The 17,938-nt window shown below is 41.9% G+C and overlaps 1 protein-coding gene across 1 annotated transcript in view; it reads right to left on the bottom strand.

Annotated features, from left to right (window-relative positions):
* Window positions 1-11,132: 11,132 nt before the first annotated feature.
* Window positions 11,133-17,938, bottom strand: part of LOC135522555 (CYFIP-related Rac1 interactor B-like) — a 53,913-nt gene continuing 47,107 nt past the window's right edge. Inside the window, exons 8-12 of the mRNA XM_064948933.1 lie at window positions 17,746-17,862; window positions 17,519-17,598; window positions 12,946-13,072; window positions 12,769-12,839; window positions 11,133-11,919 (exon numbers count right to left, since the gene is read on the bottom strand). Of these exons, the coding sequence (XP_064805005.1) occupies window positions 11,850-11,919; window positions 12,769-12,839; window positions 12,946-13,072; window positions 17,519-17,598; window positions 17,746-17,862 (465 nt within the window). The 3' untranslated portion in view covers window positions 11,133-11,849. The remainder of the gene's footprint in view (window positions 11,920-12,768; window positions 12,840-12,945; window positions 13,073-17,518; window positions 17,599-17,745; window positions 17,863-17,938) is intronic.

The following is a 17,938-nucleotide window of genomic DNA, read 5'->3' as shown; positions in this document are numbered from 1 at the left end:
TGAAGGAGAGACCGCATTTTTCCATTGCAGGCAGTGTCAGTGGCACTGTATTGTCCTCAAAGCGGGCAAAAAGTTATTTAGTCTGCCTGGGAGCAAGACATCCTGGTCCGTGACTGGGCTGGATTTCTTCCTGTAGTCCGTGATTGACTGTAGACCCTGCCACATGCCTCTTGTGTCTGAGCCGTTGAATTGGGATTCTACTTTGTCTCTGTACTGACGCTTAGCTTGTTTGATAGCCTTACGGAGGGAATAGCTGCATTGTTTGTATTCAGTCATGTTACCAGACACCTTGCCCTGATTGAAAGCAGTGGTTCGCGCTTTCAGTTTCACACGAATGCTGCCATCAATCCAAGGTTTCTGGTTAGGGAATGTTTTAATCGTTGCTATGGGAACGACATCTTCAACGCACGTTCTAATGAACTCGCACACCGAATCAGCGTATTCGTCAATGTTGTTATTTGACGCAATACGAAACATGTCCCAGTCCACGTGATGGATGCAGTCTTGGAGTGTGGAGTCAGCTTGGTCGGACCAGCGTTGGACAGACCTCAGCGTGGGATCTTCTTTTTTTAGCTTTTGTCTGTAGGCAGGTATCAGCAAAATGGAGTTGTGGTCAGCTTTTCCGAAAGGGGGGCGGGGCAGGGCCTTATATGCGTCGCGGAAGTTAGAGTAACAGTGATCCAAGGTTTTTCCGCCCCTGGTTGCGCAGTCTTGTTTTCAGATTAGCCTTGTTAAAATCCCCAACAACGATGAATGCAGCCTCCGGATAAATGGTTTCCAGTTTGCAAAGAGTTAAATAAAGTTCGTTCAGAGCCATCAATGTGTCTGCTTGGGGGGGATATATACGGCTGTGATTATAATCGAAGAGAATTCTCTTGGTAGGTAATGCGGTCTACATTTGATTGTGAGGAATTCTAAATCAGGTGAACAGAAGGATTTGAGTTCCTGTATGTTTCTTTCATCGCACCATGCCTCGTTAGCCATAAGGCATACAACCCCACCCCTCTTCTTACCAGAAAGGTGTTTGTTTCTGTCGGCGCGATGCGTGGAGAAACCCGTTGGCTGCACCGCATCGGATAGCATCTCTCCAGTGAGCCATGTTTCCGTGAAGCACAGAACGTTACAGTCTCTGATGTCCCTCTGGAATGCTACCCTTGCTTGGATTTCATCAACCTTGTTGTCAAGAGACTGGACATTGGCAAGAAGAATGCTAGGAAGTGGGGCACGATGTGCCCGTCTCCGTAGTCTGACCAGAAGACCGCTACGTTTCCCTCTTTTTCGGAGTCGTTTTTTGGGGTCGCTGCATGCGATCCATTCCGTTGTCCTGTTTGTAAGGCAGAACACAGGATCCGCGTCGCGAAAAACATATTCTTGGTCGTACTGATGGTGAGTTGACGCTGATCTTATATACAGTAGTTCTTCTTGGCTGTATGTAATGAAACCTAAGATGACCTGAGGTACTAATGTAAGAAATAACACGTAAAAAAACAAAAAACTGCATAGTTTCCTAGGAACGCGAAGCGAGGCGGCCATCTCTGTCGGCGCCGGAAGCAAGTATTTGGGGAGTTTCTCCCATTATTCTCTGCAGATCCTCTCAAGCTCTGAAAGGTTGGATGGAGAGCATCACTGCACAGCTATTTTCAGGTCTCTCTAGAGATGTTAGATCGGGTTCAAGTCCGGGCTCTGGCTGGGACACTCAAAGACATTCAGAGACTTGTCCTGAAGCCACTCATGCGTTGTCTTGGTGGTGTGCTTAGGGTTGTTGTCCGATTTGAAGGTGAACCTTCGCCCCAGTCTGAGTTCCTGAGTGCTCTGGAGCAGGTTTTCATCAAGGAACTCTCTGTACCTTGCTCAGATCATCTTTCCCTCGACCCTGACTAGTCTCCCAGTCCCTGCCGCAGAAAAAACATTCCAACAGCATGATGCTGCCACCACCATGCTTCACCGTGGGGATGGTATTGGCCAGGTGCTGAGCGGCGCCTGGTTTCCTCCATACGTGACGCTTGGCATTCAGGCCAAAGAGTTCAATCCTGGTTTCATCAAACCAGAGAATCTTGTTTCTCATGGTCTGAGAGTCCTTATGGGGCCTTTTGGCAAACTCCAAGCAGGCTGTTATGTGCCTTTTACTGAGGAGTGGCTTCTGTCTGGCCACTCTACCATAAAGGTACCATGGTAGTATGTATAATGAGAAACGCCCAAAGATGCCCTATTGGGATATGAGATACTGTACAGCAGGGGTCAGCAACAGGCGGCCCGTGGGCCAAAACCTCCCTGCAGTTTATTATTATTAATTTTTTTTTGTTATTACATTACTTAGATTGACGCATCGGTGTGCCAATTGACTCTAGGGGGATTTATTCACTAAACTTTTTTAGAGAAACAGGTGGTATGTTTGCCCTCTCACAGTGTCTTCTTGCTTAGTTCCAGATAATTCATACATGTCTGAACCCAAGCCCTATCTACTTTAACGAACCATGATTACAGCATCTATGGTTAGGGGTTTCGCTTGCATGCACCTGCTCTTCAAAGAGCCGTTAAAGATGCAGTCTGGCATCTTAAGCACACAATTCGTAACATTTTTTTTTTTCAGGACTGAACGGATCATACGAACTGAATGACGTGGTACACAATTTTCCGGGACTTATTTTGGCTCATGGGCATGGTTATTATTAGTGATGTTAAGTTTGATACCGGAGCTCTGAGCCTTGCGTCAAAATCGCGAAGCAACTTACTTCAAAGCAGTGTGCCGATGCCTGTATCACTTTATCAGAAGCACGTGATCAATGACGTCATATTTAATCGTTTGGCTGCTCTAAAATGATTTTAACAAGCAGGTGCCACTAGTGTAAACTGTGTTGATCAACGCCTCGAGTAATGCACCTATTTTCGACATAATTGACTGGGAAGCGTCAATGCTTCAGGAAGCTTCGTTTCCCCATCACTACTTATTATGGAAAACTAAAACGGAAACTAAAACTATCATGAAATGATTTTGTAAACTGAAATAAATTAATTAACAAACCCGTTTGAAAAACTAAAACTATACTGAAACTATTATATTTGACTCCAAAACTAAGACAAAAAAAATATTACTGTAAGTTCAGATTTAAAAAACGTTTTATTTTTAAATTTGGGTAAAACGTTTAATGGCGTTTTCAATGGGGTTTAAAAAAATAATAATTCTAATGGGGTTTTGAAGCTTCTGAATCTGGCGGGTCACATTAAGACATATACTTATACAACAGCAAAGGACCTTGTGAAGATGCTGGAGGAAACAGGTACAAAAGTATATATATCCCCTGTAAAACGAGTCCTATATCGACACAACCTGAAAGGCCACTCAGCAAGGAAGAAGCGTTGCTCCAAAACCGCCATAAAAAGCCAGACTACGGTTTGCAACTGCACATGGGGACAAAGATCGTACTTTTTGGAGAAATTTCATTTGGTCTGATGAAACAACAATAGAACTGTTTGGCCATAATGACCATCATTATGTTTGGAGGGAAAAGGGGGAGGCTTGCAAGCCGAAGAACAACATCCCAACCGTTAAGCACGGGGATGGCAGCATCATGTTGTGGGGGTGCTATGCTGCAGGAGGGACTGGTGCACTTCACAAAATAGATGGCATCATGAGAAAGTAAAATGGTGTGGATATATTGAAGCAACATCTCAAGACATCAGTCAGGAAGTTAAAGCTTGGTTGCAAATGGGTCTTCCAAATGGACAATGACCCCAAGCATACTTCCAAAGTTGTGCAAAATGGCTTAAGGACAACAAAGTCAAGATATTGGAGTGGCCATCACAAAGCCTTGACCTCAATCCTATAGAAAATGTGTGGGAAGAACTGAAAAGGCGTGTATGAGCAAGGAGGCCTACAAACTCAGTTACCTCAGTTACACACCAGCTCTGTCAGGAGGAATGGGCCAAAATTCAAGCGACTTATTGTGGGAATCTTGTTGAGTGTATGTAAACCTCTGACACACTGGGAATGTGATGAAAGAAATAAAAGTTTAAATAAATCATTCTCTCTACTATTATTCTGACATTTCACATTCTTAAAATAAAGTGTTCATCCTAACTGACCTAAGACAGGCAATTTTTACTAGGATTAAATGTCAGGAATTGTGAAAAACTGAGTGTAAATGTATTTGGCTAAGGTGTATGTAAACGTCCGACTTCAACTGTAGGTATTATACATATCAACTAACTGCAATACTTCGGCGCAACGGATTGAATACAGCTCTAAGTTTGTGTGTGTGGAGTGTCGGATGGTCTCGGAGGAGAATCGTTGTCTTTCTTAGAAAAGTGAACCCATCTCTCTAGAGAAACAGATGGGCAATGTGTTAGGAGGTTGTGGTTTACGGATAGAGAGCACTGTTTTTTCTGCTGGGTTTTCATTGAAATGAAGAAGATACACATTACAGAGAAATAACTGACAGTTATTCCTCTTCAGTTTAGCACATATTATTATCACACTGTCAGCGTCATACCTTGGAAAATGAAGTGAACATTCTCAAAATTCTAATCATCTGACTTTCCTTAAATAGTCTGAGTTGTACATTTGCTCCCACACCTTGTTGACATAACTGATGGATGCCCCTCGAGACCACATCCCATATGAAACGGTCGTAGCGTTGTTTAGTGCAGTGGTGGAAAAAGTACCAAATTGTCACACTTGAGTAAAAGTAAACTTACCTTAATAGAAAATGACTCAAGTAAAAGTGAAAGTTGCCCAGTAAAATAATACTTGAGTAAAAGTATACAATTATTTGGTTTTAAATATACTTAAGTATCAAAAGTAAATGTCATTGCTAAAATATACTTAAGTGTGAAAAGTAAAAGTACAAGTATAAATCATTACAAATTCGCACCATATTTTTTTGTTAAATTTTTTAAAGATAGCCAGAGGCACACTCCAACACTCAGACATCATTTACAAACAAAGCATTTGTTTTTAGTGAGTCAGATCAGAGACAGGAGGGATGACCAAGGATCTTTTCTTGAGACCCTTTTTGACCCTTTTCCTGTCCTGCTAAGCATTCGAAATGTAAAGAATACTTTTGGGTGTCAGGGAAAATGTATGGAGTAAAAAGTAAATTATTTTATTTAGGAATGTAGTGAAGTAAAAGTCAAAGTAAAAGTTGTAAAAAAAGAAAATAAATAGTAAAGTACAGATACCCCAAAAAGCATGAATGTTAATGAACCTGTTATTTGTTTTTAAGGAATCTGGTGAGGGCCCAAATCAACACTTTATTGATTCGTCACACCAGAAACACCATCTCGTAACTCTCGTTACTCGATTTGACAAGCTTGACAGGACACAGTTACAGCTCCTTCTCAAACACTCATTTGTGTCAGAGGATGCATCGCAAATAGCACCCTATTCCCTAGATAGTGCACTACTTTTGACCAGAGCCATATGGGCACTGTTCAAAAGTAGTGCCCTGTATAGGGAACAGGGTGTCATTTGTGATTCACACAGAGATGGAAAAGTTGTTATACACCCTCAGAGCTCACACTGTACCAGCTCTTATGAAAGTGGGCCGCAGACAGTGGCAGCTTCTGGTTTACCAGTGTCTTTTTGTGTCACTATTTTGTCCCACATCTCAGATATGAGAATACACTGCACTAAAGACAAAGTGGGTGTCTGTGTTGACAGAGACTGGAAATTCTGAGTATAGAGACCTTCACCCTCAAGGTCGGCATTTCCAACAGGTTTCCGTGTTATACCATAACATACCATAATTATACCATACAGTATACATTTACTATAATAACCTGCCCTGATTCAATACCAAAGTGATAGAATGTGATCAAACCCATTGAAGCCATTTAGGACCAGGGGGGGCCATCACCATCCATGTCATGACATACTGTACATCCTGTGTGTGTACCGTGAAACATTCTCTATCATCTAGTTCCCAGGTCAAACCGTCATCCATCCATCTCGAGACATCATGCATGATCAAAAAACCTGACAGAAATGTGGCGTTTCAAAATTTCCCTAGATTGACCTCTGTCTGCCCTTTCACTGGCTATCAGCGAAGCCCTATCAGTCACCCTGAAAGATAGCCAACCACAACAACTGTATGCCAATCCTTGCTCAGAGAGCTGTGACAATGCAAGCCACATGGTGACAGACTCCTAAACCCGCAATGAGTGATAGGGGTCATGTGAAAGAGATGTACAAGACTGTGGGGTGTGACCAACAATATAATTCACTATACCTCTGGGGAGCCCTCATCCAAAGGAAAGCCATGATGACTTGTCTGCCTCTCTGTGTGTCTGCCTCTGTAAGTATGTTCTGTTCGCTTAGCGGGAGACCCTGAAGGTCATCATCTCCTCTGTTATTTTCTGTTCTCTAGCCCATCTGCTTGAGGTGAGCTGGGGAATCCACAATCGGGAGCAGAGTACCCTAAAAACACCAGGGAATTACATGGTATTGTACAGGCTAACCAAAAATCGCATTTAAAGGAAATTAGTATTTTGTAATGTAACATCTTGTCTATTATTATCGAATTGTTGAATATTTGCAGCATATTGGTCATGAATGATGCACAACCAAACCAAAACAACAGAAGTAAAAGACCGTTAGATCTCGATCTGACTATTTTCCCACTGAGAAAGGTTATGCAGATATCACAGTGATCCTTTCTACTGTAGCCCCATGGGAGCCTCACAATAACTGATGAGAGACGAGAGGAGAGTGGAGAGGTACTGCATTGTGGGTCACAGTGGGAGAGGGGCCTGAGAAGAAGAAGGTTGCCACGACATGCTGGGAGGTTGTCAGGGTGACATCACTAAGGGAGATGGTTCCACGCCCAACGAGCGTGTCGAACATTTAGCATCTGAACTGAGCTGAGGTGCTTTGATACAGTTGCATGGCCAGCCAAAGGCTACACATTCCATTTTCACTACACATCCGAGACTTTCTCTCTCTCCTTTTGATTTTCTCCTTCCCTCAAGGACATCCAAAACATGCAAGACCTCACCCAACACCAACCTGCTCTCCCTCTCGCTCCCTTCTTTATTCCTTTCCTTGTCCTTCCTCCTCCTCTCCCCTCTTCCCGTCTCTGCCAGTGCAGTGATACTGCAGAACTGAGGGACACACCCATCAACATGCTCTCCTCTCTCTCTCTCTCTCTCTCTCTCTCTCTCTCGCTCTCTCTCTGTCTATCCCTCTCTCTCTGACCCTGAATGTTTCTCTAACATACTGCAGATAATACCGCAGTGCCCACCCAAGGACTAGCCCCCTCTCTCACTCTCTCTTTCTCTCTCCAGCATTGTCATATAAAAGACAAACCAGTTTGGAAGAATTTCAGTGTTTCTCCTGTTAGGGTCTTCACATTGTTTTTGCGAGAATGTGAGGAAAAAAAGTGAATGTACAGGGAGGATCCCGAAAGAAGTGAGCAATGTCACTGGAATGCCCTCTACAAGGAGAGGGCGGTATACTGATCATTCTCTCAATATTTTTAGAATGACCCATCAGGAGGAGAGGATTATTAAACAGGAAAGCCAATGAGTCAAACCTGGTGACACATCCTGTGAATGGGCGGACATGGAATTGATTTGATATCCTGTTCATATTTTCAAGGAGAGAAGTAGAGAGCTTGGGAATACAAAGGTTCCATCTGCAAAAAGACGATTCTGAGATAATTGGCTTCAAAGTTCCAAACCCGCATTGGTTTGAATGGTGTCAGCATTTAAAAAAATCTTGTATTCTTATGAAGATAACAACATAAATTGTGGGTATATATAGAGTACTATATAGGTCGAGAACATTGAACAGAACAAGGCTACTGTATGTCAATAACTCAATTTTGACAAGAATGCAGTGCCATGAAAGGGAAATCCAATTTTAAAGTTCAAGAATCAAGCATGATATGAAACCGTTTGTTTATGGCCTGAAATCTCTACTCTCTCTCTCTGACCCTAAATGTTTCTCTAACCTACTGCAGACAATACCGCAGTGCCCACCCAAGGACTAGCCCCCTCTCTCACTTATTCTCCCTCTCTCTCTGGCCAATGTCATATTATAGTAAAATATAGTTTGGAAGAATTTCAGAGCGTTTATAGTGTTAGGGTCGTCACATTGTTTATGAGAGAATGAGAGGAAAAAAGTGAATTTAGAGGGAGGATCCCAAAAGAAGAGAGCGGTGTCACTGAAATGCCCTCGACAAGGAGAGGAAAGTATACCACAGATGTTCCATTATATTAACCAGATACTCCATAGGCCACTGAAAAGAAATGTCTTAAAAAATAGAAGGCAGTCAGGAGGAGGCAAGATCAGGTGGGACCATTCTAGCCAATGTGAGAGCAGATACACGTGTGAATAACCTCAATGGTTATCCAGATCCCTGGGACATCCATACACTCCATTGAAGTTGAAATGTAATGGTTAAGGCACTGTAATGGTTAGGGTACCGGTTTAGAGTATGGAAGTCCCAAGAACAGCACTAATAGGCACAACTTCTAAATAAAGTTGCCGGGTTGTCACGTGTCCTAATTATATCAGTACACTAGTAATAACCTAAGCATTACACAACTTCTATAAAAATACATAAACCTCACGTAGCAAATAAGCCTTTCCATTTTTTGTTGACAAATTTCGACACTCATTGACATCCATACAAAAGCTTCTCTCTTGGTGATGCAATTTTTTCAATTTTAAATACGCCACCTGTTGCAGAGTTATCCCTCTCGCTTGGCCAGAAAATCAAAGTGGTCTTTTTGGTCTTGATTTAAGGTTAGGTTTAGGCATAAGGTTAGCAGTGGGGTTAAGGTTTAAAATCAGATTTTAATTAGAGGAATTGTTGAAATGGGCGTAATTTAGCCATAATAGCAACTTTGTGACTGTGTTAACTAGTGACTACTTGATCATTCTCCACATGTTTTTAGAATGACCCATATGAGGAAAGGATTATAAAACGGGAAAGTCAATGAGTCAAACATGGTGACACATTCTGTGAATGAATGGGCGGACATGGAATTTGTTTGATATCCTGTTAATATTTTCAAGGAGAGACGTAGAGAACCTGGGACTACAAGGTTCTATCTGCAAACACATGATTCTGAGATAATTGGCTTGAAAGTTGAATGGTGTCAGCAATTTGATCTTGTATTCTTTTGAACTTAACACAAATTTGGAATATGTAGAGTACATATAGGTAGAGAACATTGAACAGAACAAGGTTATGTCAATAATTCAAATTTTGTCAAAGAACAAAAAGAGCACACAAAATTAGAACGGTCAACGTTGAACTAAGTGCCATGAAAGGGCAGTCAAATTCAAACATTCAAGAATCCGACATGATATTAAACCATTTGTTCTGGCCTCAAATCACTACTTCTTTGACGTTTTCTCATCAGTGTCCTTCAAAAAATACATGAAGAAATCAAAATGATGGCAAAAAATACAAAATGGCTCCTTTATCTTGGAGCCAGATTCAATAAAACCTGCATTCGCAATGTTTATGAAGCATCTTTCTTTAGACAACTACACCTTGCGCCAACACATATTTTTCAGAACTGGAAGCGTCAACCTGCTGTGAGTAAAATAATGTCTTATTTATCAAGCGTCTCAAAGTATGAGTGCTGATCCAGGTTCAGGTCCCCCCTATCCATGTAATCATATTCATTGTGATCCACAAGGCAAAACTGATCCTAAATCAGCACTTCCACTCTTAGGCCCCTGGTCTAAATCAGTTACCAAGAATAGCAGCGACCAAACATTGCAGATCCCGAGGACCAGAGTTGCCCAACCATGCCTTATACTGAAGAAATGGTGACCTCTTCTGGCCCTGCCTTCCCATGTGTTGTGTGTGGATAGACTAACTGGTGGGGGCTAATATAGCTTTGATTGACTCATTTGTTGTTTCCCTAGCAGTTTATTGCCGTTCCATTAAACTGGAACCTCCATAAACAAGTATTTTTGGTGAGTCAAACGTCCCGTAATGTACACTACATGACCAAAAGTATGTGGACACCAGCTCATCGAACATCTCATTCTGAAATCATGGGCATTAAAATGGAGTTGCAATTCATCCCAATGGTGTTCGATAGGGTTCAGGTCAGGGCTCTGTGTAGGCCAGTCAAGTTCTTCCACACCGGTCTCGACAAACCATTTCTGTATTGACCTCGCTTTGTGCATGGGGGGGGGGATTGTCATGCTGAAACAGGAAAGGGCCTTCCCCAAACTGTTTCCACAAAGTTAGAAGCACAGAATCATCTAGAATGTCATTGTATGCTGTGGCATTAAGAGTTCCTTTCACTGGAACTAAGGGGCCTAGCCCATACCATAGAAAACAGCCCCAGACCATTATTCCTCATCCAAAATTTTTTACAGTTGGCACTATGCATTGGGATTTGGCATTATGCATTGGGGCAGGTAGCGTTCGCCTGGCATCCGCCAAACCCCGATTTGTCCGTCGTACTGCCAGATGGTGAAGCGTGATTCATCACCCCAAAGAACGCGTTTCCACTGCTAAAGAGTCCATTGGTGGCGAGCTTTACACCACTCCAATCGACACTTGGCATTGCGCATGGTGATCTTAGGCTTGTGTGCGGCTGTTTGGCCATGGAAACTCTTTTTCAGAAGTTCCTGACAAACAATTATTGTGCTGACGTTGCTTCCAGAGGCAGTTTGAAACCCGGTAGTGAGTGTTGCAACCAAGGACAGACAATTTGCACTATGTGCTTCAGCACTTGGCGGTCCTATTCTGTGAGATGTGTGGCCTACCACTTTGTGGCTGTGCCGTTGTTGCTCCTAGACTTATTCCATTTCACAATAACAGCACTTACAGTTGACTGGGGTAGCTCGAGCAGGTCATACATTTGACGATCTGACTTGTTAAAAAGGTGGCATCCTATGACGGTGCCATGTTTATAATCACTGAGCTCTTCAGTAAGGCCATTCTACTGAATGTTGGTCTATGGAGATTGCATTGCTGTGTGCTCAAATTTACACACCTGTCAGTAACGGGTGTGGCTGAAATAGCCGAATCCATTAATTTGAAGGGGTGTCCACATACCTTTGTATATATAGTGTATTTCGTTGTCTAGAAAATGTTTTTCTTGCTCTAGCTAAATTTGACTACATGGTGTTTTCTAGAAAAGATGCAGGGTAAGCACAGTCTTTTGTAGAAAACAAGAGTTCTCTGTTTATTTTTTCCAGCGGCAACATACTGTCAACAACAGTACAGACTCACAACTTTAAATTGATTTGCACACGTCGCAGTTTGACATGTCCAAATTAAAAATACAACACAACTATGAAAATTGCATACACTCAAATCACACTCAAAACCTATAAAAAATATAAAACATTAACAGTACTATGTTTTTAATCATCTTAATTCGGACAAGTACCATTCAGGGAACAAAACATTGAACACAACTGAGCAGACAAATAAAACTTGAACCATACTTTTTTTAAATAGAAGAAATAAGTCATTTTGTCATGCAGAAGATGTAACATTAAATAATAAATCAAACAAAAAGAATATATATTTCTCTATATAGCTCTCTTTTTAAAATGTTCAAGTCAAAGCACTTCCATCTCTTACACAGGGAAAAACTCAAATCATAAAAATAAAAAAACAGAACCCACAATGCTTTCATAGCTGCCATCTTGTTGTATGGCCTTCATCGAAAACATTTAAATCTCAGCAACATCTTTTTGGCACATAAAATACGTGCATAATGGCAGTAGCATTTTGCATTATAAAAAAGTGCAGCTCTTTCTCCATTTAAAATCAAACAAAACATTCTGTGCACCGATATCGTTGGGAGAGGGCATTGATGTCTCCCGAAACCGGCATGAGGCGAGCGGTTGTACCAGGATTTCAGTCCTACTGCTGCTGCAGCATGCTCTTGATTGTCTTGTTGGTCGATTCGTCATTCAAATGCTTGGTTGTGTACCTGCGAGAGACAGATGAATAGACAGACCAGACAGAGCGATCAGTGCCAGGATCTGTGACCGTAACACGACTGCTCTTGCAGAGAGTGTGAGAAAGCCTTGGTGACAGTATCACAGCTCTGAACTTTGATTTCCAGTCTGGCGTTCTCCCCTCAGAGACAGATGGGGCGGCAGTGTAGCCTAGTGGTTAGAGCGTTGGACTAGTAACCGCAAGGTTGAGAGTTCAAACACCCGAGCTGACAAGGTACAAAATCTGTCGTTCTGCCCCTGAACAGGCAGTTAACCCACTGTTCCCAGGCCGTCATTGAAAATAAGAATTTGTTCTTAACTGACTTGCCTGGTTAAATAAAGGTAAAAAAAATAAAAATGTGCAATCCCAGAAAGACAGAAAGAAAGAGAAAAGAGGGCTGGAGGCTTTGACCCAGGAGTGACCTCACGTGACTGGAAGAGGGTGATTGAGCGTGCCCGAAGGACCTGATGATGTGATGTGCAGATGTGGTTAACACGAAAATGGCCGTGTCAGCTGCGAACAGCTGCGAGAGCGTGAGCCACTTAGATTTAAGAAGAGGGCAGGGCGCCGTGGCTAAAAGAAATGTAATTCTCTCTGATCTTCAATAATCTAAAACTGTGGGATTCCACATTTAACACAAACAACATATTATTTTAATACCTCTTAACGTGTTGAAAAAAAAAGAATAATGAAGGAAAAGTGGCCAAATATGGCTGTATATAGTACGTATGCTACTACTGTCTGTTAAAGTGTGAGAAGAAAAAGGTTACAACAGTATTCTGTAAAACATATTCTCTGTTAAAGAAAAGCATTGTTCAGCTATAGACAAGGTGGGCCTTACCTGAGAGCGTTTAAAAGGCCTTCTACGCTGTTGGGCGGTTGATCTCGGAGGACCTTGATGCACCCTTTCATCTGTGAAGCAGAAAACACCATGTTGAGATGAATCAGTGTTGTGCTTGTGTGTGGCCAATCCTCTGGGACTGGGAGCCTTGTGGACATAGCTCCACCCTGCACTCACATCAATCTTGGAAGACTTGGAGAAGGCTCCGACAGGATGCACATAGTCATAGAGGATGATGACGCCAACCATGACACGCAGGCAGAACGAAACCGTCTCCTCACTGGTGAAGCGGCTACGGTACTCCCTGGAAACACAGAAAGGCAATGAGATTGCTGATCAGGGATAATGTTTTCCTTGTCCATATAATCGGAAGTCCAATCAAAAACATCTTTTGAACAATGGGTCAAGTAATATGCTAATGGTCCAAACCTCATGTCTCTATCATAATCCGTTCAAAGGTATTTGAGTTTTTACCCTTGTAGGATGTCCAAAATTAGGGTGACTAAATCAATGGAGGCCAGAGAAAGAAAGTGGTTAAAAATCAGGAAAATCATTATGTCAGTTACACTGTGCGAGAATTAAGGTTAACTGAGGACATAAAACAATATAACGGTAAGATAGATATTGATTTTGAGACATGACATGTAGTATTTTCATATTTTAGTGTACACTTCCATATTAATGCAAAATTCCTGTTGTTGTTTTGAAGATTTCTCACAAAAACAAGCGTATCTCATTTCGCTATTTTACAACCCACAAAAACAACTTTGCAGATGACCACCACAACATGAAAAATCCTAAAGGTTGCTGCTCAGAGCTCTGTGATTATTATCGGATGTATTAGGTTATGAAATCCAACTTTAATGTTAATGATATGTTAGAGAAAGACAACACTGAACAATTCAGAACATGAACAATCATATTTGTCTAAGTAACATTTATTTTCTAACATAAAGATGTGAAATTTCATCACCAAAGTACATTTTTCACCCGCTCTGTGCAGAGTGGATGGACACCCTACAACAGGGTTACCCAACTGGCGGGAAATTGTATTTGTCCCCTCAAGTTTTTTGTGGGACATACAATATTGTAAAAACATTAGCAAATCAGCTCGAATCAGGTGTTGGAACCGGTTCAGGGAACAGAACCGAAAAGCGAAAAGTACAACATTTAACATTCTGTTAAAATGGAACATATTTCAAGTTAAACTGTAGTTTGTTTGTATCCTGTTTAGTGAATAATTACTATGAGTATTAATGGAGTTTGGGCCAAAAAATAGTGTACAGTGCCATGCAAAAGTATTCAACCCCTTGGCGTTTTTCCTATTGTGTTGCATTACAACCTGTAAATGGATTTTTATTTGTACTTCATGTAATGTAACAAAATAGTCTAAATTGGTGAAGTGAAATGAAAAAAATTACTTATTTAAAAAAAAAACGGAAAAGTGGTGCGTGCAGATGTAGTCACCTCCTTTGCTATGAAGCCCCGAAATAAGATCTGGTGCAACCAATTACCTTCAGAAGTCACATAATTAGTTAAATAAAGTCCAAGTGTGTGCAATCTCAGTGTCACATGATCGGTCACATGATGTCAGTATATATTCACCTGTCCTGAAAGGCCCCAGAGTCTGCAACACCACGAAGCAAGGGGCACCACCAAGCAAGCCGCACCATGAAGACCAAGGAGCTCTCCAAACAGGTCAAGGACAAAGTTGTGGAGAACTACAGATCAGGGTTGGGTTATAAAAAAATATCAGAAACTTTGAACATCCCACGGAACACCATTAAATCCATTATTTAAAAAATTGAAAGAATATGGCACCACAACAAACCTGCCAAGAGAGGGCCACCCACCAAAACTCACAGACCAGGCAAGGAGGGCATTAATCAGAGAGGCAACAAAGAGACCAACAATAACCCTGAAGAGCTGCAAAGCTTCACAGTGGAGATTGGAGTACCTGTCCATAGGACCACTTTAAGCTGTACACTCCACAGAGCTGGGCTTTACAGAAGAGTGGCCAGAAGAAAATAAGCAAACACGTTTGGTGTTTGCCAAAAGGCATGTGGGAGACTCCCCAAACATATGGAAGACGGTACTCTGGTCAGATGAGACTAAAATTGAGCTTTTTGGCCATCAAGGAAAACGCTATGTCTGGCGCAAACCCAACACCTCTCATCACCCCGAGAACACCATCCCTGTGGGGATGTTTTTCATTAGCAGGGACTGGTCAGAATTGAAGGAATGATGGATTCTTGAGGGAAACCTGTTTCAGTCTTCCAGAGATTTGAGACTGGGACAGCGGTTCACCTTCCAGCAGGACAATGACCCTAAGTATACTGCTAAAGCAACACTCAAGTACACCAGAAGAAACCCATCCAACTTGAAGGAGCTGGAGCAGTTTTGCCTTGAAGAATGGGCAAAAATCCCAGTGGCTAGATGTGCCAAGCTTATAGAGACATATCCCAAGAGACTAGCAGCTGTAATCAATGCAAAAAGTGTCTCTACAAAGTGTTGGCCTTAGGGGGTGAATAGTTATGCACGTTCAAGTTCTGTTTTTTGTCCTATTTCTTGTTTGTTTCACTAAATATTTTGCATCTTCAAAGTGGTAGGCATGCTGTGTAAATCAAATAATTTAAAACAATATTTTAATTCCAGGTTGTAAGGCAACAAAATAGGAAAAATGCCAAGGGAGTGAATACTTTCGCAAGCCACTGTATGATAATTTGGAAAGGTTGACCTAGTCAGATAAGAGGACATTTCCTAGGATCAAAGAGCAGAGTCAGGCCCAGAATGAAGATTCTCTCTTGAGCTTTTGGGTCTCAATTCCTTATTTTAAAGAGGTTACAATAGCAATTTTCTTTTTGACAAATGGGAACCGGTTAATAATGTTATTTAATGTTACAGGATAATTCTTTTCTTTCCTCTAAGAGGGGCTTTGATAGGCTATTTGTTGTTTTTTGGTGGAACTGAAAAAAAATGTCCGGAACATAAAATAACGTTATTAAAAGGTTCCCATGCTTTGAAAAGTATGGTTCTGTTACAGAACAGTATGGATCACTTTCCTTACCTGTTCTGATTCTGTTCCTAAAAATGTTTTGTTCTTTTACATTTTTTCCCTAAACCGGTTCCAACCCCTGGCTTTATTTTCAGCAAACTTAACATGTGTAAATATTTGTATGAACATACGATTCAAGAACTGAGACATAAACTGAACAAGTTCCATAGACATGTGACTAACAGAAATGGAATAACGTGTCCCTGAACAAAGGGGGGCAAAATTAAAAGTAACAGTCAGTATCTGGAATGGCCACCAGCTGCATTAAGTAAATGCAGTGCATCTCCTCCTCATGGACTGCACCAGATTTGCCAGTTCTTGCTGTGAGATGTTACCCCATTCTTCCACCAAGGCACCTGCAAGTTCCTGAAAATTTCCTGGGGGGAATGGCCCTAGCCCTCACCCTCCGATCCAACAGGTCCCAGGCGTACTTAATGGGATTGAGATCCAGGCTCTTCGCCAGCCATGGCAGAACACTGACATTCCAGTCTTCTAGGAAATCACGCACAGAACAAGCAGTATGGCTGGTGGCATTGTCATGCTGGAGGGTCATGTCAGGATGAGCCTGCAGGAAGGGTACCACATGAGGGAGGTAGATGTCTTCCCTGTAACGCACAACATTGAGATTGCCTGCAATGACAAGTCAGATGATGCTGTGACACACCGCCCCAGACCATGACGGACCCTCTACCTCCAAATCGATCCCGCTCATAGGCGGCGTTGTTGACAGTGATGTCTGGTGAGGACCTGCCTTACAACAGGCCTACAAGCCCTCAGTCCAGCTTCTCTCAGTTAATTGTGGACAGTCTGAGCACTGTTGGAGGGATTGCGTTCTTGGTGTAACTCGGGCAGTTGTTGCCATCCTGTACCTGTCCCGCAGGTGTGATGTTCGGATGTACCGATCCTGTGCAGGTGTTGTTACACGTGGTCTTCAACTGCGAGGATAATCAGCTGTCCATCCTGTCTCCCTGTAGTGCTGTCTTATGCGTCCCACAGTACAGACATTGCAATTTATTGCCCTGACATCTGCAGTCCTCATGCCTCCTTGCAGCATGCCTAAGGTATGTTCACGCAGATGAGTAGGGACACTGGACATCTTTCTTTTGGTGTTTTTCAGAGTCAGTAGAAAGGCCTCTTTAGTGTCCTATGTTTTCATAACTATGACCTTAATTGCCTACTGTCTGTAAGCTGTTAGTGTCTTAACGACCGTTCCACAGGTGCATGTTCATTAATTGTTTATGGTTCATTGAACAAGCCTGGGAAACAGTGTTTAAACTCGTTACAATGAAAATCTGTGAAGTTATTTGGATTTTTACTAATTATCTTTGAAAGACAGGGTCCTGAAAAAGGGACATTTCTTTTTTTTATGTGATCGTATACAAATGTATGAATGTAAGGAAGGTTTGAAATGATACATTTTTTGTTAAATATTATATTATAATTCAAATTCTATGTAATTATGTTACGGTCTCCTGATCATCCGCTCAATAAAAACAATTTTAAAAAACGGCATGTGGCTGAGTCTAGTTGATGATCCCTGCGTTATACCATTGTCCTTATGATCTTAAAGGTAAAACTGATCATAGATCAGCACTCCTCCTCTGAGAATATGAATAAGAATATGGGCCCAGATCCACGATTCTGCAGACATTGACATTGTCTTGATTTAGTGAGGAAGTGGATGGGATCACTTACGGCGTTTCCAACATGACTTTGCACACACTCGCCATCGTGCTTAAGCAGTCTGTCGTGTTCTCGATGGGCAAGTTCTTATTCTAGGCCAACAGAAAGAGAGACGGGATGTTTTTTTCTACAGTAAACCACATTGTTGCATTGGTCACTTCAATTATTGATGGGCAATGTGTCAGATATTAAGGTTGTTAAGTAAGGAAGCTGTGAAACCACTTTCGATGGGATCTTACCTCTGAGACAAACTTTGTCGTGCCGTCGCTTAACGTCTTCAACATGGGCGTGGCATCAGCGTAAAACAGAGATATCCGATTGGCCAGCTCGTTGTTGACTTCTTTCTCCCCCTCTGTCTGAAAAACCAAGGAACAGTTCATCAATGTTGTCACTTTACAAACATTGAATATTATGGAGAAAGTAGATGCTGGT

This window comes from Oncorhynchus masou, chromosome 30, assembly GCF_036934945.1.
Source record: "Oncorhynchus masou masou isolate Uvic2021 chromosome 30, UVic_Omas_1.1, whole genome shotgun sequence".
NCBI classification, from domain to species: Eukaryota; Metazoa; Chordata; class Actinopteri; order Salmoniformes; family Salmonidae; genus Oncorhynchus; species Oncorhynchus masou.
Note: the sequence above shows the minus strand (reverse complement) of the source record. Positions and strands in the feature narration are given on the sequence as shown.